The 21,544-nt window shown below is 45.9% G+C and overlaps 1 protein-coding gene across 1 annotated transcript in view; it reads left to right on the plus strand.

The window, feature by feature from the left end:
- The window catches only part of LOC139573946 (zinc finger protein 236-like), a 104,829-nt gene that overhangs the window by 74,417 nt on the left and 8,868 nt on the right, over window positions 1–21,544 (plus strand). Inside the window, exons 23-31 of the mRNA XM_071397953.1 lie at window positions 2,776–2,921; window positions 3,286–3,508; window positions 5,104–5,307; window positions 6,492–6,635; window positions 8,276–8,442; window positions 8,811–8,939; window positions 9,056–9,250; window positions 18,136–18,265; window positions 19,626–19,799. Coding sequence (XP_071254054.1) covers window positions 2,776–2,921; window positions 3,286–3,508; window positions 5,104–5,307; window positions 6,492–6,635; window positions 8,276–8,442; window positions 8,811–8,939; window positions 9,056–9,250; window positions 18,136–18,265; window positions 19,626–19,799 — 1,512 coding nt within the window. The remainder of the gene's footprint in view (window positions 1–2,775; window positions 2,922–3,285; window positions 3,509–5,103; window positions 5,308–6,491; window positions 6,636–8,275; window positions 8,443–8,810; window positions 8,940–9,055; window positions 9,251–18,135; window positions 18,266–19,625; window positions 19,800–21,544) is intronic.

Here is a 21,544-nt window from a genome sequence, read left to right on the forward strand (position 1 = left end):
TCAAACTGGCGGCGAGGGGGAAGCCATCCGAAAAAAGCAGCCATGAAATGAATTCCCCTCACAGCGCTGTTCGAGAATCTAGTAGGGCTTTCGAAATGACTTAGAAATGGCTTCCACACACCGTGCTCATTGCTGGCACACAACTCGGGGTGCTACTGGCAGCCTCTCTCTCTCTCTCCGCATGTAGCCCCCAAGTACCCTCGAAGATCCCCCGTTGGATTTAACATTTAACATTAACATTTAAGTCATTTAGCAGACGCTCTTATCCAGAGCGACTTACAAATTGGTGCATTCACCTTATGATATCCAGTGGAACAACCACTTTACAATAGTGCATCTAACTCTTTTAAGGGGGGGGGGTTAGAAGGATTACTTTATCCTATCCTAGGTATTCCTTAAAGAGGTGGGGTTTCAGGTGTCTCCGGAAGGTGGTGATTGACTCCGCTGACCTGGCGTCGTGAGGGAGTTTGTTCCACCATTGGGGTGCCAGAGCAGCGAACAGTTTTGACTGGTTTGAGCGGGAACTGTACTTCCTCAGAGGTAGGGAGGCGAGCAGGCCAGAGGTGGATGAACGCAGTGCCCTTGTTTGGGTGTAGGGCCTGATCAGAGCCTGAAGGTACGGAGGTGCCGTTCCCCTCACAGCTCCGTAGGCAAGCACCATGGTCTTGTAGCGGATGCGAGCTTCAACTGGAAGCCAGTGGAGAGAGCGGAGGAGCGGGGTGACGTGAGAGAACTTGGGAAAGTTGAACACCAGACGGGCTGCGGCGTTCTGGATGAGTTGTAGGGGTTTAATGGCACAGGCAGGGAGCCCAGCCAACAGCGAGTTGCAGTAATCCAGACGGGAGATGACAAGTGCCTGGATTAGGACCTGCGCCGCTTCCTGCGTGAGGCAGGGTCGTACTCTGCGAATGTTGTAGAGCATGAACCTACAGGAACGGGTCACCGCCTTGATGTTAGTTGAGAACGACAGGGTGTTGTCCAGGATCACGCCAAGGTTCTTAGCACTCTGGGAGGAGGACACAATGGAGTTGTCAACCGTGATGGCGAGATCATGGAACGGGCAGTCCTTCCCCGGGAGGAAGAGCAGCTCCGTCTTGCCGAGGTTCAGCTTGAGGTGGTGATCCGTCATCCACACTGATATGTCTGCCAGACATGCAGAGATGCGATTCACCACCTGGTTATCAGAGGGGGGAAAGGAGAAGATTAATTGTGTGTCGTCTGCATAGCAATGATAGGAGAGACCATGTGAGGATATGACAGAGCCAAGTGACTTGGTGTATAGCGAGAATAGGAGAGGGCCTAGAACAGAGCCCTGGGGGACACCAGTGGTGAGAGCACGTGGTGCGGAGACAGATTCTCGCCACGCCACCTGGTAGGAGCGACCTGTCAGGTAGGACGCAATCCAAGCGTGGGCCGCGCCGGAGATGCCCAGCTCGGAGAGGGTGGAGAGGAGGATCTGATGGTTCACAGTATCAAAGGCAGCCGATAGGTCTAGAAGGATGAGAGCAGAGGAGAGAGAGTTAGCTTTAGCAGTGCGGAGCGCCTCCGTGACACAGAGAAGAGCAGTCTCAGTTGAATGACTAGTCTTGAAACCTGACTGATTTGGATCAAGAAGGTCATTCTGAGAGAGATAGCAGGAGAGCTGGCCAAGGACGGCACGTTCAAGAGTTTTGGAGAGAAAAGAAAGAAGGGATACTGGTCTGTAGTTGTTGACATCGGAGGGATCGAGTGTAGGTTTTTTCAGAAGGGGTGCAACTCTCGCTCTCTTGAAGACGGAAGGGACGTAGCCAGCGGTCAAGGATGAGTTGATGAGCGAGGTGAGGTAAGGGAGAAGGTCTCCGGAAATGGTCTGGAGAAGAGAGGAGGGGATAGGGTCAAGCGGGCAGGTTGTTGGGCGGCCGGCCGTCACAAGACGCGAGATTTCATCTGGAGAGAGAGGGGAGAAAGAGGTCAAAGCACAGGGTAGGGCAGTGTGAGCAGAACCAGCGGTGTCGTTTGACTTAGCAAACGAGGATCGGATGTCGTCGACCTTCTTTTCAAAATGGTTGACGAAGTCATCAGCAGAGAGGGAGGAGGGGGGAGGAGGGGGAGGAGGATTCAGGAGGGAGGAGAAGGTGGCAAAGAGCTTCCTAGGGTTAGAGGCAGATGCTTGGAATTTAGAGTGGTAGAAATTGGCTTTAGCAGCAGAGACAGAAGAGGAGAATGTAGAGAGGAGGGAGTGAAAGGATGCCAGGTCCGCAGGGAGGCGAGTTTTCCTCCATTTCCGCTCGGCTGCCCGGAGCCCTGTTCTGTGGATGATACGTTGCTCTGAGCCACTCCTCTTATCTGTTCGAGCAGACAGAAGGCACATTGAGCAAACACAGACAAATTGGGAATTATTACCATTCGTTTTTTATTACGTGAATCTGCATTAAATTAAATCATTGAAGTTATTTCTCAAAGTCCCACACCTTATATTTTGGTTTATGGTGGGTTTAGAGTGTAGACAGTTGAACTGGGCTCATCATGCATTGAACTGGGCTCATCATGCATTTCTAAGTGGCATTCTTCCAGAATAGATGGGTGTTTGTGATTCATTTAAATGATAGAAAATGTCTATAAATATCACAGAATGGGAGTCTGCTTTTTATAACAGCCCGTTATGTGTTGTGTATAGACTTGATGACATTTTGTGCCTTACTGATGTTGTGAAACTTAAAATGCAAATCGAATTATCCAAGCTTTGGACAGTAAAGGTCTTCTAATCTAATGGTGTGGTTTGTGATTGTATTGTAGCGGGTGGTGATCTGACAGTGTCTCTGTCGGAGGGTCTGGCTACTCTGGAGGGCATCCACCTCCAGCTTACCTCTGCCAACCTAGTGTGTCCCAACGTCCAGATCTCTGGCATCGATTCCAGCAACATCAACAACATCACACTGCAGGTAATGAGGTGTGTGTGTGTGTGTGTGTGTGTGTGTGTGTGTGTGTGTGTGTGTGTGTGTGTGTGTGTGTGTGTGTGTGTGTGTGTGTGTGTGTGTGTGTGTGTGTGTGTGTGTGTGTGTGTGTGTGTGTGTGTGTGTGTGTGTGTGTGTGTGTGCGCGCGCGCGCGTCACTGCCATTGTCACCTACTTCTCACCTTCTCTCTTTCCTCTCCTTTGCTCCACCGCTCCTCCCTTTGTTCCCTCTTTTTCATCATCTGTCCTAACTCTCCTGTGCTCCCCTATCGCTCTCGCGCTCTCTTTTCACCTCTCTCTCTCGCTCTCTCTCTCTCGTGTTGACTCATTGGTATTCTCCCATCCCCTCCAGATTGACCCAGCCATCCTCCAACAGGGAGGTCTCCTCTCCCACGCCCTGACAGGAGACGGAGGCCTGACCAGCCACCCTGGTGTCCACCTCATGGCCACGGGAGACCCCTCGGGGTCCGGCTCCAATGTGGTCCTGCACCCGCTCACCAGCCTGGCCCTGCAGCCCTCCGCTGTCGGCCCCGGCCACGTCACCATGGGCAGCCTTGGCGAGCACGACATCACAGGTGCATGGTGGTCCCGTCTTCACCCCGGAATTTTGCATTTCTGTTCCTATGCTAACATGATCACTCAGCAGAATTGAAGGGGTAGTTCCCTCGGATGTTATGTTTATTCGTTTATTAGTCCACTACAACCCCAAAGCATTGTGCATGTCAGCATTCACGTTTTTCAAGATGGAGCATTTTCTGTACAAAGCAGAAACTGTGGTGCCTTTTCGATTTACACATTTTTTCCGCTCCTCAATTTACCGGTTCCTTCAACGGATGCATACATTTTCTTTGTCAACACAGGTGCCTGGTGCTCCCGTCTTCTCCCCCATACCTCTCATATGCATTCCTATACTGACATTGACCACGCTTACATGCGCACTGTATTCCAGAGAGTAGTTCATATCCTGCTTAAGGTCTTATCCGTGATAAGCTGTGTACATGCACATTTGATATCCCGCTCATGAGTATCCCTGTAACCATGAATAAACAGAATAATCCTTATTTAAGGTCATATGGGTTAAATCGAATAGTAACTGAACTATGGACACTGATTTTGGCTTATTACCTTTCACATGTAGCATAATATAATTTTCAATCCTGCAGAATGTTACATTTCTGGCAGTGAAATTATATTATGTAATTATATTACGATGTAAGACATTATTCTGGTGAGCACTACTTTATTTTGTCTTCTGGGGCACCAAGTTATGACAGAAGAGAAGCTGCATGTATCAAACTTTAGTTGACAAAACGACCAAATGTCGGGAATTATAAGCAGAATAAAGCTTTTTGAAGTGATTTGTTTGACAATCAAATGAAAACATCATCACACAACACCCGTGAAAAGCAAAACTCAGCCTGCGCAGACCGCAAAAAAAGAACATTAAACGGGATAAGATTTTTACATGCCACAGTAGCCCGTCTTCGATCAGCATATCCCAGGCATCTCATCCGGGTTTCTCATAACCGGGATGCAAGCTTTTTCGGGTTATTGTAAACGGGATATGATGTTTATGTGCATCAACTCAAAAACAGAATACTTGAGTATTGTGAATAATAACAGGATATTGGTGTGCATGTAAACATGGTCATTATCACACAGAATAATGAATGAAATTCTGGATTTTCCTTGAAGACACCGAATCCTTTTTGCTTCCTTGCAGCCAAACTCAAAATGGGTAGATGTTTCACTAAAGTGTTTCTTAACTAATTTATGCAGCTGATGGTGTCTCTTCTGCTCATATCCTCTCCTCTCTTTTGGTCTCCACAGCTTTCTTTTGTTGATATGAGTGGTATGTGATGCGTGGCCCCACCTTGAGGAAACTGTCACAACGAGTTTGTTCCACAGCCATGCGTTCACACCAGCTGGACCTACTTTGACGGCATAGGGTGTCAGCCCAAGCCATGGGAGAAGGAGGGAGGGATGGGGGGGAGGAGAGGAGAGAATAGATGGAGGGAGTAAAAGAGGGATAAGGAGAGGAGGGATGAAAAGGGGAGAGGATAGGAGAGAAAAAAAGAGAGGAAAGAATTGAGGAAGGATAGAAGTGAAGAGAGTCAATTAGTTAATGATGGCTTCTGTATCTCCCTGTTTTCTCTCCTTCTCCCTTTAGGTTCTCATCAGGACCTGAGCCATGTGATGAGTGCTCCAGGCCTGGTGTCCAGTGGGGCTCATGGTGCTCAGGAGATCACCCTGACCATCAACAACTCCAGCCTCACCCAGGCTCTAGCTCATGCCCAGGCCCAGGCCAACGCTGCTGCTGGGGGCAACACTGCTGCAGGCAACCACCCCCAGGAGATCACACTCACCATATCAGGTAGACACACACAAATGATCTGTCCCTATTCTCCATACTTCTCCCAAAGTGTACACTTGCACGCTCCCCATCATGGATTTAACAAAGAAGGAAACTCTCCAGCTAATGCTTGTACCAATCCAATATGCTTTTAAAGATGCACTATGCTGGAATTGCTCTGCCATTTCCTGGTTGACGTAATTTCAGTTTATGTGACAAAACAAACAAGTATGGTGTAGCAAATCACTGTATCATCTAAACCGCTGAGAAATATATTTTCCATAACCAACATTTTTTTTATTTTCAGCTGTTTGAAGCTAGTTTGCAAAACCCGAAAGTAAAAGACTCAAAAACGAAACTTAAGAAAGGGAAGCATAGCAGAGGCACACATAGAACAGATCTACCGCTTCTTAGGCTTGCTTTCAATGAGAAGGACATATCTATAACACACATTTCTATGTGAATATGGTCGGGTTGCCCAAAAAGTTACATATTGTACACAGTGCACACTTTGGGAAAACACACACACACACACACACGCAGCTACAGACAAACATGCTCACAAGCAGACACCCACCATAGTCACTCACTCGCTCATGCCCACACACACGTGGCAACTAAAGAAACTGGCTCACAGGAGCACAGTCATCTATTTTTCTCTTCACCTTAATTCAACAAACCAAGTTCACAAAAATTGTACGGATAAAAAGGTCAGTAACTCTTTTCATGAGACTATAATTGGTACTGTCACAGATGCGTCAACAGCGCTTCAAGGATACTTAATCGTGAGATAGACAAAATATGTATGAATAGAATTCTCTCCTATTCTCTCCTCTCCTACGGTAGCCGAGTGATGCTGAGACTAAAAAAAGTTTTTATGCCAAACAAAAACCAATGATTTCAAAGTTAAACATACAACTCTATGCACAAGTGCGACTTTTAACAATTTCCACAGAACATTTTACAAAAACACATTTACTTGACGAACAGTGCACAGATGCCAAGTTTGATAACAGAATGCTGGTTTGTGATTCTTGTGCCGTCCGTCATTCTGTTACCAAACGTTGCATGAATGTAAACAAAACCAAAAAACGGAGAGATGAAGACTGCAGACATAGAAAGAGCAAAAAGGGGTGGGGGGGGAATATCATTTACTCACGTCACTGTGGGCAAGGAGATCAAATGCATTTTCTCTCTTCCTGAAGGTCAAGACCTCCTCCAGCAGCACGGCACCCATGGTGGCGGAGAGATGATTGGCGGGATCAGGCTGGCATCCCACCAAACCACAGGTGCCACCCTCACCATTGGCAATGACCACCTCCTACCTCAGAGCAACGCGGGCATGACTGGTAAGGATTGGCCGCAGCACTGACTGCTGTGTGTGTGTGTGTGTTTGCATCTACTCACCCATTGTGCAGCCCGCTGGGAGCGCACAGTGAAGGGCCTGTGACGTAACGTGTGTCGAGTGATTCGTTCAGATGGCGAGATGGGTCAATTAACACGCTGATTGGAGTACCTCTCAACGCTCATCACTTGTGGGGTTTCGTCAACTTCTCTGAGCTGTCGTCATCGCTCTCCTCTCAACTCAAGTGGGCAACATTCTGTGACAAACAATGAATAGGCGTTGAGAGGAGTTTGGTCATTTTACACGTGTTCTTATTTAACAATGGTGAGTCATCTAATCGAGAGATATTATGAAAGGATGAGAAGATAGTAAAGCTGTGGTTGGATGAATTGTGTATTTGTATGCCAAGGCAGCAGCTATTCTTCCTGGGGTCCAAACACATTAAGGCACTTACGTAACGCATAAAACAAAAGATAAAACACTACATCATATAACATTACACCACTACATATCTACAAATCAAGACGTATAATCCCACCATACAACAATGTACGTGTATGTGTGTCTGTTCCCGTGTGTGTGTGTGTCTCTTCGCTGTTCCATAAGGTGTATTTTTATCTGTTTAAAATAAATCTGATTCCACTGCTTGCGTCAGTTACCTGATGTGGAATAGAGTTCCATGTAGCCATGGCTCTATGTAGGACTGTGTGCCTCCCACAGTCTGTTCTGGACCCGAGGATTGTGAAGAGACCTCCGGTGGCATGTCTTGTGGGGTATGCATGGGTGTCCGAGCTGTGGGCCAGTAGTTTAAACAGACACCTCGGCGCAATCAGCATGTCAACATTTCTTACAAAAATAAGTAGTGATGAAGTCAATCTCTCCTCTACTTTGAGCCATGAGAGATTGAAATGCATATTGTTAGCATTGTTAGCTCTCCATGTACATTTAAGGGCCAGCCATGCTGCCCTGTTCTGAGCCAATTGTAATTTTCCAACGTCCCTCTTTGTGGCACTTGACCACACGACTGAACAGTAGTCCAGGTGCGACAAAACCAGGGCCTGTAGGACCTGCCTTGTTGATAGTGTTGTTAAGATTTTGGACAGACTTCTCCCCATCTTAGCTACTGTTGTATCAACATGTTTTGACCACGACAGTTTTACAATCCAGAGTTACTCCAAGCAGTTTAGTCACCTCAACTTGCTCAATTTCCACGTCATTCATTACAAGATTTCGTTGAGGTTTAGGCCTAAGGGGTTCTTGGCCTTTCACATTTTTACACTGTGGAACATAGTTGCCAAGATTCCTTGTAGTTGTGAGTGTGGGCAAGCTGCTAGGCCTAATTTCCCTTGACACTGTCACATCACAGTTTTAAATGATGCCGCAGAGAACAAGTAAATTATCTGATAACTTCTCATAAAATGTGCTTTTTTTTCACGTATTTGCTGTTCATGTGGCGTTTTCAGGCATCTGCCCAATTCACTCCCAGTCAATTTCCGCTGGCGTGCTCTCCTTGCGATTGTCCTATGCCACAGTGCATCATTCTACCCATTTGAAAATGCATTGCCAATTCAAAATGTATTTTTAAAATCTCGCAAGTATTTCTGTCAAGTTAAATTCTCACCTACTTCCTGTCTCTCCTGTCAGTCACCAGCCTGCCGCCTAGCACCTCCCTATCGCAGACGGCTGGCTCCCAGAGCCTGGTGATGTCATCGTCGAGCATGGCCAGCGACGGCAGCGTGACTCTCACACTGGCAGACACACAGGGTATGCTGGACGCTCAACCTCAATTCACGCTCAACTTCAACGCACAGGTAACCACTCTGAAACACACACACACAATCATGCACATACACATACGCTCACACACACACATACACAGGTAACCACTCTGAAAAACAATTGATTCCCATTCAAAATCACATTTTCCCTAAACACTAACATTAACCTTAACTCTAACCCTAAACCTAAAATATACTTTTTACAAGTGAGGTCCATTTCTCTGAATTTTTGTTGGTTTACTATTCTTGCGAGAGGACTTCTGGTACTCACAAGTATAGTAAAATGTGTACACACACACACACACACACACACACACACACACACACACACACACACACACACACACACACACACACACACACACACACACACAGTAACAGTGAGTATCTTCTCTCCATAGAGTCAGCAGTACCAAACTGTGCTCAGTGACCAGGATCTCTCAGGACAACAGGCCGGCTCCACCCAGCAGGTCATACTGATCAGTCATCACCCCCAGGCCACTGAGGGACAACTCGACAATGTATACAGGGTCAGTCAGTCAGTGTGCGCGTGTGTGTGCGCGTGTACCTGTAGGTGTGTTGTTAACAGATGTCTAAGAAGGACAGGGTGGTGGGTAGGATAATGTGTGTGTTGTGTTGAAACCAGCTATCAGAGGAGGGCCAGGCGGTGGGGAAGGAGGACCAGGGGGAGAACCAGAAGCAGAACCAGTGTTTCTACTGCGATCAGGTGTGTCAGAGTGCCAACACGCTGCGACGCCACTGCAGGCAGGCCCACGGCAAGGACCGGTGCCACGTCTGCAGAGTGTGTGGCAAGGCCTTCAAAAGAGCTACTCACTTAAAGGTAAGCACAGACAGACACACAGTCACCAACACACACCCACTGGAGACTGGACTATAGCATGGAACACTGTCAAGTTTGCGGAGTGTGTGGCAGAAAAAGCACCGTAGGTCTGGGCAGACACACACACACAGCACGTTTATATGTATTCCTTCCATTCCCTGATAGTAGTTGCCCTGTCTTGCCCTCAGAGCAGAGTTAAACTCTGGATAATCGTTTCCTGTGGGGCCAGCTCTGAGTACTCTTGAGTGTATTCTGGGCGGTGGGACGGGGTTAGGAGTGGGTTACAGGAGTCAAACGGCTGAGGGTTTCTCAGCATTCAGGGGAGTTTAAACACAATCGCCTTAGAGGACCTGAGCACAATGACTGAAACTTTTTCTTCTGCTGCTTCAGTTTCTGACGGGGTCTCGTAAGAACGATACACCAACTGTCACTCTTCCCTCTGTGTCCCAAACGCCTCCTGCCTCCTGACAGGGTAATAAGCCCCGGGAGGAGCGAGAGGTAAAAGTTAACAGCTGAGTGCACACTTTTTCTCCTCTGACAATGCTGTCGTAATCTACTCATGAGGATACGGCTGCCCAAGGAAGAGAGGCTCTCCATTTAATAGCTCCACTCCAGCACGTAAACAGTGGGAAGCATTGAGGAGAGGCAGGAGCTTGACCTAATTTGTAGGTCAATATGCAGAGGTCAGCCCCCTACAAGCTGCTCTCGTCCAGCCTGAGAGCCATGTTGTTCTGCAACTCCTCAATGTCCTCCTCTGTCCTTGGCTCTGTGTGTGTGTGTGTGTGTGTGTGTGTGTGTGTGTGTGTGTGTGTGTGTGTGTGTGTGTGTGTGTGTGTGTGTGTGTGTGTGTGTGTGTGTGTGTGTGTGTGTGTGTGTGTGTGTGTGTGTGTGTACGGGTTGTGTGTGTGTGGGTTGTGTGTGTGTGGGTTGTGTGTGTGTCCGTCTTTACCTGATATGACACGTGTGATCCCCTGATGGTGTGTCTGTGTCCATGTGTATGAACAAGAGAGAGAGCATATTAGATGTGTGTTTTGATTTGTGCGTCATTCAGAGAGCGTTCGTGTGTGTTAAGATACTTATGTATCTTCTCTGGCTCAGTGACGCCCCCCTCATTCCTTGCTCATCCTGCTCCCAAATGCTTTCCTCATCTCGTTTACGGAATTAAATGCTCCTTTGGGTAGGTGGAGCACGGCTAGAACCGCATCAAAGCCTCTTCCGTGCTAATCAGCAGCCCCATGTAAGCCCAGAGGGGACATTTGGCCCATAGACTTCCCTGAAACTGGCTTGAGTTTCCGTTTAGAGGGGTGGATGCTTTGTTAGTACATTAAGCTTATTAAGCATTTGATGCAATTACGTAACAGATTTTAGTTCTGGGTGTCCGAGATTAGAGAATGATTAATTCATGTTTTTTTGTTTTTTCTTCACTTTAACTGTTGCTGGGTTCATTAACTTCATGATGTAATTTAGCGATGGAGAGAGACAAAGGGCAACACTTTCAGCAATAGTTAAGCGGGAGATGCCAGTACTTTTAGCAATCATGTTAAGGAGTTGAGTAGCTTTTATTTAAAGGTCAATACCAAGGCTGCTCAAAGTGGCCCGCCAGACCAAAGGTTTGGGCGCATGTTCGCACACGCACACACATTTACATTTACATTTAAGTCATTTAGCAGACGCTCTTATCCAGAGCGACTTACAAGTTGGTGCATTCACCTTATGATATCCAGTGGAACAACCACTTTACAATAGTGAGCAATGGACATTAGACACGTGGCACATTTGATTAATTGTTCAGCAGTCTTATGTCTTGGGGGTAGAAGCTGTTAAGGAGCCTTTTGGTCCTAGACTTGGCGCTCCGGTACCGCTTGCCGTGCGGTAGCAGAGAGAACAGTCTATAACTTAGGTGACTGGAGTCTGACAATTTCTTGGCCTTTTCTCTGACACCGCCTGGGTGTAGAGGTCCTGGATGGCAGGAAGCTTGGCCCCAGTGATGTACTGGGCTGTACGCACTACCCTCTGCAGCGCCGTGCAGTCAGATGGCGAGCAGTTGCCATACCAGGATGCAACCGATCAGGATGCTCTAGATGGTGCAGCTGTAAAACCCGTTGAGCATCTGAGGACCAAATGCCAAATCTTTTCAGTCTCCTGAGGGGGAATAGGCTTTGTCGTGCCCTATTCACAACTGTCTTGGTGTGTTTGGACCATGTTAGTTTGTTGGTGATGTGGACACCAAGGAACTTGAAATTCTCGACCCGCTCCACAGCCCCGTCAATGTGAATGGGGGCGTGTTTGGCCCTCCTTTTCCTGTAGTCCACAATCATGTCCTTTGTCTTGCTCACGTTGAGGGAGAGGTTGTTGTGTGTTTCTCTCTACCTCTCTCTTTGTATGCAGAGATCTCTCTTTTGTTTTTGCAACTACATGTCACTTTGTCCGTTATCCTGTGAGTATTGTTTTGTTATGGTGATTGACTGTTTGTTTGATGGTGGGAAAGGGGGTACCAAGACAAGTTGCCCATGGGCATACACTACCCGTAGGAATACTTTGTTTAAGAACACTAGTTAGAACTGGGCGGACCACCCGCTGTATTTTTGGTTAGTTAGTTAGCTGTTGTTGAAGTAGGCTAGTCTAGTTTAGGGGTGTTTTGGGATATTTGTTTCTTTCCTTGGGTCCAGCTCAGCCCCTTTTCCTTGGTCCAAACATTTCAAACAACTTTCCTAATCCATCCTTAGGTATCCTAAAACGTAAATAATCTATAAAATTTAAGACGGAATATACTGTGTTCAATAGCGGATAAAATCAAAGTGGAGCGAGCTCCAGGTCGCACGCCCCAAACAAAAGAGTCCACTTGGCTTGACACTCATTCTGAATAGCCGTGCTTCTACATTTCTCAAAGGAAAAACATCAACCAATTTCTAAAGACTGTTGACATCTAGTGGAAGCCATAGGAACTGCAACCAGGTGCCTCATAAATCTAGTTTCCCATAGAAAACAAATAGAAAACAGTCAACTCAAAAAAAAACATATTCCTGGATGGTTTGTCCTCTGGGTTTCGCCTGCCAAATAAGTTCTGTTATACTCACATACATTATTTTAACAGTTTTAGAAACTTTAGAGTTTTCTATCCAAATCTACATAATTATATGCATATCTTAGCTTCTGGGCCTGAGTAGCAGGCAGTTTACTTTGGGCACGCTTTTCATCCGGACGTGAAAACACCGCCTCCTAGCCCAAAGAGGTTTTAACAGGGTCAGCCATAGTAGTACGGCGCACCTACAGAAAATGAGGGTTAACTGCCTTGCTCAAGGACACCGATTTTTCCACGTATCTACACTTCTTTAAGTGAAGCAAGTCTGGCTGCACCCTATTCCCTATTTAGTGCACTACTTTTGGTCTGGCCAAACGGACAAGGCTAAACAAAAAGGCATAACAGATGTGTTGTGTCCTGTCCTTAAAACAACGTCGTCAACCAGACGTGTTCTGTCCTCAGACCAACGTCATTAACCAGACGTGTTCTGTCCTCAGACCAACGTCATTAACCAGACGTGTTCTGTCCTCAGACCAACCAGACGTGGTTCTGTCCTCAGACCAACCAGACGTGGTTCTGTCCTCAGACCAACCAGACGTGTTCTGTCCTCAGACCAACCAGACGTGTTCTGTCCTCAGACCAACGTCATCAACCAGACGTGTTCTGTCCTCAGACCAACGTCATCAACCAGACGTGTTCTGTCCTCAGACCAACGTCATTAACCAGACGTGTTCTGTCCTCAGACCAACGTCGTCAACCAGACGTGTTCTGTCCTCAGACCAACGTCGTCAACCAGACGTGTTCTGTCCTCAGACCAACGTCGTCAACCAGACGTGTTCTGTCCTCAGACCAACGTCGTCAACCAGACGTGTTCTGTCCTCAGACCAACGTCGTCAACCAGACGTTTTCTGTCCTCAGACCAACGTCGTCAACCAGACGTTTTCTGTCCTCAGACCAACGTCGTCAACCAGACGTGTTCTGTCCTCAGACCAACGTCGTCAACCAGACGTGTTCTGTCCTCAGACCAACGTCGTCAACCAGACGTGTTCTGTCCTCAGACCAACGTCATCAACCAGACGTGTTCTGTCCTCAGACCAACGTCGTCAACCAGACGTGTTCTGTCCTCAGACCAACGTCGTCAACCAGACGTGTTCTGTCCTCAGACCAACGTCGTCAACCAGACGTGTTCTGTCCTCAGACCAACGTCGTCAACCAGACGTGTTCTGTCCTCAGACCAACGTCGTCAACCAGACGTGTTCTGTCCTCAGACCAACGTCGTCAACCAGACGTGTTCTGTCCTCAGACCAACGTCGTCAACCAGACGTGTTCTGTCCTCAGACCAACGTCGTCAACCAGACGTGTTCTGTCCTCAGACCAACGTCGTCAACCAGACGTGTTCTGTCCTCAGACCAACGTCGTCAACCAGACGTGTTCTGTCCTCAGACCAACGTCGTCAACCAGACGTGTTCTGTCCTCAGACCAACGTCGTCAACCAGACGTGTTCTGTCCTCAGACCAACGTCGTCAACCAGACGTGTTCTGTCCTCAGACCAACGTCGTCAACCAGACGTGTTCTGTCCTCAGACCAACGTCGTCAACCAGACGTGTTCTGTCCTCAGACCAACGTCGTCAACCAGACGTGTTCTGTCCTCAGACCAACGTCGTCAACCAGACGTGTTCTGTCCTCAGACCAACGTCATTAACCAGACGTGTTCTGTCCTCAGACCAACGTCGTTAACCAGACGTGTTCTGTCCTCAGACCAACGTCGTCAACCAGACGTGTTCTGTCCTCAGACCAACGTCATCAACCAGACGTGTTCTGTCCTCAGACCAACGTCATTAACCAGACGTGTTCTGTCCTCAGACCTAAATCAGACATGACATTGAGGCGTGTCACTAGACACTGAAGCGTGGTGTTTCCAGTGGGAGTGTGTAATCTAACAGGCTTAATGTCAGATCATTTCATTTCCTCCATAGTATCAGTCCTCAGTAAGGTACTTCATCCATGCTGCAGATGCTTTATGAGCTACAGCGCTAATTAGCACAGATACTATCCCCATCGCACCTTTTTAGTGCCAAATGATGGAGGGATGGGAGGGAGGCTGTACCCCTTCAGACAGCCTTAATGATGGAGAGACAGAGACGGAGGGACGGAGTCTGTACCACTTCAGACAGCCTTAATGAGAGGTAGAAGAACAACTATGTTCCTAATAGGAGCGCTGGGCTTTGGGCCGAGGAGGAGAGGAGTGGGTGGCACCCACCAACCAACCTGGGGGACGCCATTTTGGGAACAGATGGTTCAACATGCTAAACATGGTCTATATGGAGCTGTCATTAGACTACTGGCTTAACCAGTCCTGTATGAGGTGGTCTATATGGTCTTAACCAGTCCTGTATGAGGTGGTCTATATGGTCTTAACCAGTCCTGTATGAGGTGGTCTATATGGTCTTAACCAGTCCTGTATGAGGTGGTCTATATGGTCTTAACCAGTCCTGTATGAGGTGGTCTATATGGTCTTAACCAGTCCTGTATGAGGTGGTCTATATGGTCTTAACCAGTCCTGTATGGGGTGGTCTATATGGTCTGATACAGTCCTGTATGAGGTGGTCTATATGGTCTTAACCAGTCCTGTATGAGGTGGTCTATATGGTCTTAACCAGTCCTGTATGAGGTGGTCTATATGGTCTTAACCAGTCCTGTATGAGGTGGTCTATATGGTCTTAACCAGTCCTGTATGAGGTGGTCTATATGGTCTTAACCAGTCCTGTATGAGGTGGTCTATATGGTCTTAACCAGTCCTGTATGAGGTGGTCTATATGGTCTTAACCAGTCCTGTATGAGGTGGTCTATATGGTCTTAACCAGTCCTGTATGAGGTGGTCTATATGGTCTTAACCAGTCCTGTATGAGGTGGTCTATATGGTCTTAACCAGTCCTGTATGAGGTGGTCTATATGGTCTTAACCAGTCCTGTATGAGGTGGTCTATATGGTCTTAACCAGTCCTGTATGAGGTGGTCTATATGGTCTTAACCAGTCCTGTATGAGGTGGTCTATATGGTCTTAACCAGTCCTGTATGAGGTGGTCTATATGGTCTTAACCAGTCCTGTATGAGGTGGTCTATATGGTCTTAACCAGTCCTGTATGAGGTGGTCTATATGGTCTTAACCAGTCCTGTATGAGGTGGTCTATATGGTCTTAACCAGTCCTGTATGAGGTGGTCTATATGGTCTTAACCAGTCCTGTATGAGGTGGTCTATATGGTCTGATACAGTCCTGTATGACAGCTCTGAACGCTAAAGGCCCAATCAGACAAATGTTTTTGTTTTTCCAGGCATCTCCAAGGACACATATTGAATACATATTCATGAACAATATTGACGCTATATGCATGTGTTAGATTAAAACAAACACCCTCAGTCAATGTAATTGGTCAGCTATAACACACAAACAGGAATTTATTCAAATAAACATTACGTTTTAGATAAATGAACTAGGAGACATGTATTCGAAGGCGTCTGGTAATTGGTCAATAATGTCTACGTGATGTTCATTCCGGAACACAGAACCCAATCAGGACATGATGTTCTGTCTCAACCCCATCTACCTCACAACAATACAATAAGAAGTGGTGTTCTTACCGGAACACAGAACCTCACAGGGTTCTGAGAGTTGTTGTCCACAACAATACAATAAGAAGTGGTGTTCTTACCGGAACACAGAACCTCACAGGGTTCTGAGAGTTGTTGTTCACAACAATACAATAAGAAGTGGTGTTCTTACCGGAACACAGAACCTCACAGGGTTCTGAGAGTTGTTGTTCACAACAATACAATAAGAAGTGGTGTTCTTACCGGAACACAGAACCTCACAGGGTTCTGAGAGTTGTTGTTCACAACAATACAATAAGAAGTGGTGTTCTTACCGGAACACAGAACCTCACAGGGTTCTGAGAGTTGTTGGTCACAACAATACAATAAGAAGTGGTGTTCTTACCGGAACACAGAACCTAACAGGGTTCTGAGAGTTGTTGTTCACAACAATACAATAAGAAGTGGTGTTCTTACCGGAACACAGAACCTCACAGGGTTCTGAGAGTTGTTGTCCACAACAATACAATAAGAAGTGGTGTTCTTACCGGAACACAGAACCTCACAGGGTTCTGAGAGTTGTTGTTCACAACAATACAATAAGAAGTGGTGTTCTTACCGGAACACAGAACCTCACAGGGTTCTGAGAGGTGTTGTTCACAACAATACAATAAGAAGTGGTGTTCTTACCGGAACACAGAACCTAACAGCGTTCTGAGAGTTGTTGTTCACAACAATACAATAAGAAGTGGTGTTCTTACCGGAACACAGAACCTCACAGGGTTCTGAGAGTTGTTGTTCACAACAATACAATAAGAAGTGGTGTTCTTACCGGAACACAGAACCTCACAGGGTTCTGAGAGTTGTTGTTCACAACAATACAATAAGAAGTGGTGTTCTTACCGGAACACAGAACCTCACAGGGTTCTGAGAGTTGTTGGTCACAACAATACAATAAGAAGTGGTGTTCTTACCGGAACACAGAACCTCACAGGGTTCTGAGAGGTGTTGTTCACAACAATACAATAAGAAGTGGTGTTCTTACCGGAACACAGAACCTCACAGGGTTCTGAGAGTTGTTGTTCACAACAATACAATAAGAAGTGGTGTTCTTACCGGAACACAGAACCTCACAGGGTTCTGAGAGTTGTTGGTCACAACAATAAGAAGTGGTGTTCTTACCGGAACACAGAACCTCACAGGGTTCTGAGAGTTGTTGTTCACAACAATACAATAAGAAGTGGTGTTCTTACCGGAACACAGAACCTCACAGGGTTCTGAGAGTTGTTGGTCACAACAATAAGAAGTGGTGTTCTTACCGGAACACAGAACCTCACAGGGTTCTGAGAGTTGTTGGTCACAACAATACAATAAGAAGTGGTGTTCTTACCGGAACACAGAACCTCACAGGGTTCTGAGAGTTGTTGGTCACAACAATAAGAAGTGGTGTTCTTACCGGAACACAGAACCTCACAGGGTTCTGAGAGTTGTTGGTCACAACAATAAGAAGTGGTGTTCTTACCGGAACACAGAACCTAACAGCGTTCTGAGAGTTGTTGGTCACAACAATAAGAAGTGGTGTTCTTACCGCCAGGACCTTGTTGGCGTTCTGGATGTTGTCTACGTAGGTAACGTAGTGGTGGAGGTGAGGACAGAATTCATCAAATCCACGCCCAACGTCCCCGTTCTCCAAACGGACCAACAACGACTGGTTTACTGAACGGATGTTCAGTAAATGTTCAAACTCGTTTGTCTGTGTAGTTGGTTTGCTTGCTCAGACTTTCCTATGACTCTGGGGACATGCAGAGGAAGTTCTTTTAGAAACGTTCAGTTGCTGATAGGTTTTTCTTGATCTTAAAAGCAATCGTGGCTGCTATACTATCCTTTTCATTCATCACACTATCCTATGACGAGACTGGCCTCCTTGTTTCTTTGTTCATGACTAGACAGGAGTTTTCTTCAGTCTTTTTCATTAGACCTCGGAGCTTCTTGATACTTCGTCTTTTGACATTGGAGTTTCTTGATGGGTTGTCATTAGACTTTGAGCTTAATTGATGGTTTGTCATTAGACTTTGGGGTTTCTGGATGGTTCTGCATTAGAATGTATTTTTGGGGGGATGGTTTGTCATTAGACTTTGGGGTTTCCGATGGTTTTAAGTGTACGCTGGCGCAATTGGCGGGCCAGTTCTCGGGCAATTTGCAGATATTTTTTGTAACATATTTGCTCTGTTTCACATTTTCTGTCCCCGGGACTTCTGACCTCTTTCTCCTACAGGAGCATGAGCGTGTCCACCAGCGAGGACCCTCACTGGGCTCCCAAAGGCCCAAGTTCTTCAAATGCTCCTCCTGTGATAAAGCCTTCGCCAAGCCCAGCCAACTAGAGAGACACAACCGCACACACACAGGTAATCCCACACATGCACGTGCGCGCGCACATAGCGTTCACTCGAATAAATCTCTGACTAGTATTCTATTTAGAACTATTGTACATCCCAGCCTCGAAGGAGCGAAAGTGAAAATGTAGCATATGAATGAAGTTGCCATCCGAGTCCTCGACTAGTGACCTTCCATCAGGCATTTGGGACACTTCAAAGACCTTAGGAAAATGATTTAATGTATATGCCTCAATGGCAAAATGACCAAATTCACTTCTTCAGAGCACATCAATCATGTTCTCTCCTAATGTGAATTTAACACATCCCGACACGACAAAGAAGGATGTGCCTTTGCTCCTTTCAAATTGGGACCTTTTGTTCTGTAGAGGTAAGTATTAAGGTGAAGTGCGACTTGAACGTTTTGACTCGTTGGTACTTACTGCCTACTCTTATGGCCACCCACTCAGTGGCTGTGTCAGTGGCAGGCCGGGGTGAGATTACTGTAATGTTGTGTGTTGAAGGGCCCACTGGGGCAGCTGAACCGGTGTGTGTGTGGGGGGGGGGGGGGGGTCCTGTCTTACCTCTTATCGTCCCCAGCAGGAGAGACTGTAAGGGAGCTTGTACACACGACATGTAATGACAGCCTAGCTTGCTAGTGTTACATCAGCAAGAGAAAAGCATCACAATCACAACCGTTGCTTTTAGCCCATCTTTAAGCTAACGGGGGGCCTCTTCGTACTGGAAATTGGTTTTACTCTCCATCGTCTTCAACAAATTGTGTGGCTGCTTCCTCACAGTGCAGTTTAGATTGAGGCAGAGGTACTTAAATAATGGCCATGGACTTAGTTGCAGACATAACAGGTCTCCTTAATTTCAGTCAAATAAGTCCGTGTACTTTCACTGTAATGGTACCAATTATGGCAGGTCGTTATGTTCCAAGATTATTCTAAAGGCCATATACTTTTTAAATGGGAGGCATCTCCTGGCAACGCTATTATTCTGATTGGCACAGTGGGCTACAAGTTATATTGGTAAATCTGATTTACGCTTTGCCAGCGGTTCACATCTTTCAGCAGATAATGTAAGCTGACAAGGCCTTTAATTTTTTATAATAATGTTATTGCATTGGATGTAAATTGCTAATGCTTGCAGTAATATACTGCAACTCATCAATTACTGTAAGCGCATCAACTTTTTAGAGGTACTTCTGTTCCGTATTTCAAACTTATCTTAGTGCGAGACAACTTTTGCGCAATTGCCTTCACCGCACACAAGATTGAATTAGAATGTATGTTTTGTATTCATCCGGCGAATTGCACCGCCATTTGCAAGCAAGCAACCTTTGTACTCATTTAAAGTCTTGAGAAGGTGTCTATCTGTGTTTGTGCAGGTGAGCGTCCCTTTAAGTGTTCCCAGTGTGACAAGGCCTTCAACCAAAAGAGTGCCCTGCAGGTACACACGGTCAAACACACAGGGGAGAAGCCCTACAAGTGTGAAATCTGCAGCATCAGCTTCACACAGAAGAGCAACATGAAGCTGCACATGAAGAGGTCGCACGGCTATGGTGAGTCACGGACACTCAAACACTCAAACATGCGCAATACTTTTGCTCTCTCTCTCTCTGAGGAGGCTAGTCCATTATTGATGGGGACCGCAGCCCAAAAACATTGACGTATACACGGACACGGTGACTGAGTTCATCAGGAAGTGTATAGGGCGTGTTGTTCCCACGGTGACTATTAGCCTCTTCTGGATAGGACCCTTCATCTCAATTTCCGCCTAAAATGACATACCCAAATCTAACTGCCTGTAGCTTAGGACCTGAAGCAAGGATCAAATCTAATTTTATTGGTCACATGTGCCGAATAAAACGGGTGTAGACCTTACAGTGAAAATCTTACTTACAAGACCTCCACCAACAATACAGTTCAAGAAATAGAGGTAAAAAAATATTTACTAAATAAAATAAAACAAAAAGTAACAAATAAAATAACGAGGCTATATGCAGAGGGTACCGGTACCGAGTCAGTGTGCGGGGGTACAGGTTAGTCGAGGTAATTTGTACATGTAGGTAGGGGTAAAGTGACTGCATAGATAATAAACAGCGAGTAGCAGCAGTGTAAAAACAAAGGGTGGGGGGTTGTCAATGTAAATAGTCCGGTTGGCCATTTTATACATTTTTCAGCAGTCTTATGGATTCGGGGTAGAAGCTGTTAACTTCTTATGGCTGGGGGCAGTATTGAGTAGCTTGGATGAATGAGGTGCCCAGAGTAAACTGCCTGCTACTCAATCCCAGAAGCTAAGATATGCATATTATTAGTAGATTTGGATAGAAAACACTCTGAAGTTTCTGTTAGGATATTTTATCAAGGTTTAAGATAAATTATTAAATAATTCTACCCAGAAACTTAACCATTAGGATTAGAGGTTAGGTAGCATGTAGGGGGGTAGAAAGGAATGTCTGTGTGTGTGCCTAAAGAAAACTAAGTGGATTATTAACCTATGTTTGAACCGACTAAGCTATAACTCTGTGGAGATAAGGGAAGACAGCTCAAGCCCCTCTAGGTTTTCCTCATCTGGGGGGACGGGAACTGTCAGCTAAGTGGTAATAAACTATGAAAAGACTTCAGGAGATAATCCAGATATTGTGTGTATGTATGTGCGTTAGTAATAGAAGGGATAAAAAGAACGGTTTTGTATATGCACGTCAGAGATCTCTCGAGAATAAACGCTATTGATTAATTTGGACACGGGTCTCTGTCTATTTTATGCAAATAAGAAACTTACAAATTCTTATAAACGGACAGAGTGTTTGCATTGTTATAATTAAATTGGTTAAAGAACATTTAGGAAACAAATTCCTTCATCAGTTTCTAAAACGGTTTGAATGATGTCTGTGAGTATAACAGAACTCATATGGCAGGCAAAAACCTGAGAAAAAATTCAACCAGGAAGTGGGAAATCTGAGGGAATAAGAGCTGATTGAGTCTCAGGCGCGCCCCTGTGAGAGTTAGCTGCGTTCCATCGCATTTCTACAGACAAAGGTATTCTCCGGTTGAAACATTATTGAAGATTTATGTTAAAAACATCCTAAAGATTGATTCTATACATCGTTGCGGGTATCTGTATGGCTTGTTTTTGTATCTGAGCGCTGTACTCAGATTATTGCATGGTGTGCTTTTTCCATAAAGCTTTTTTGAAATCTGACACAGCGGTTGCATTAAGGAGAAGTTTATCTAAAGTTCCATGTATAATATTTGTATCTTTTATCAATGTTTATTATGAGTATTTCTGTAAATTGATGTGGCT

Source organism: Salvelinus alpinus, chromosome 4, assembly GCF_045679555.1.
Source record: "Salvelinus alpinus chromosome 4, SLU_Salpinus.1, whole genome shotgun sequence".
Lineage (NCBI taxonomy): Eukaryota > Metazoa > Chordata > Actinopteri > Salmoniformes > Salmonidae > Salvelinus > Salvelinus alpinus.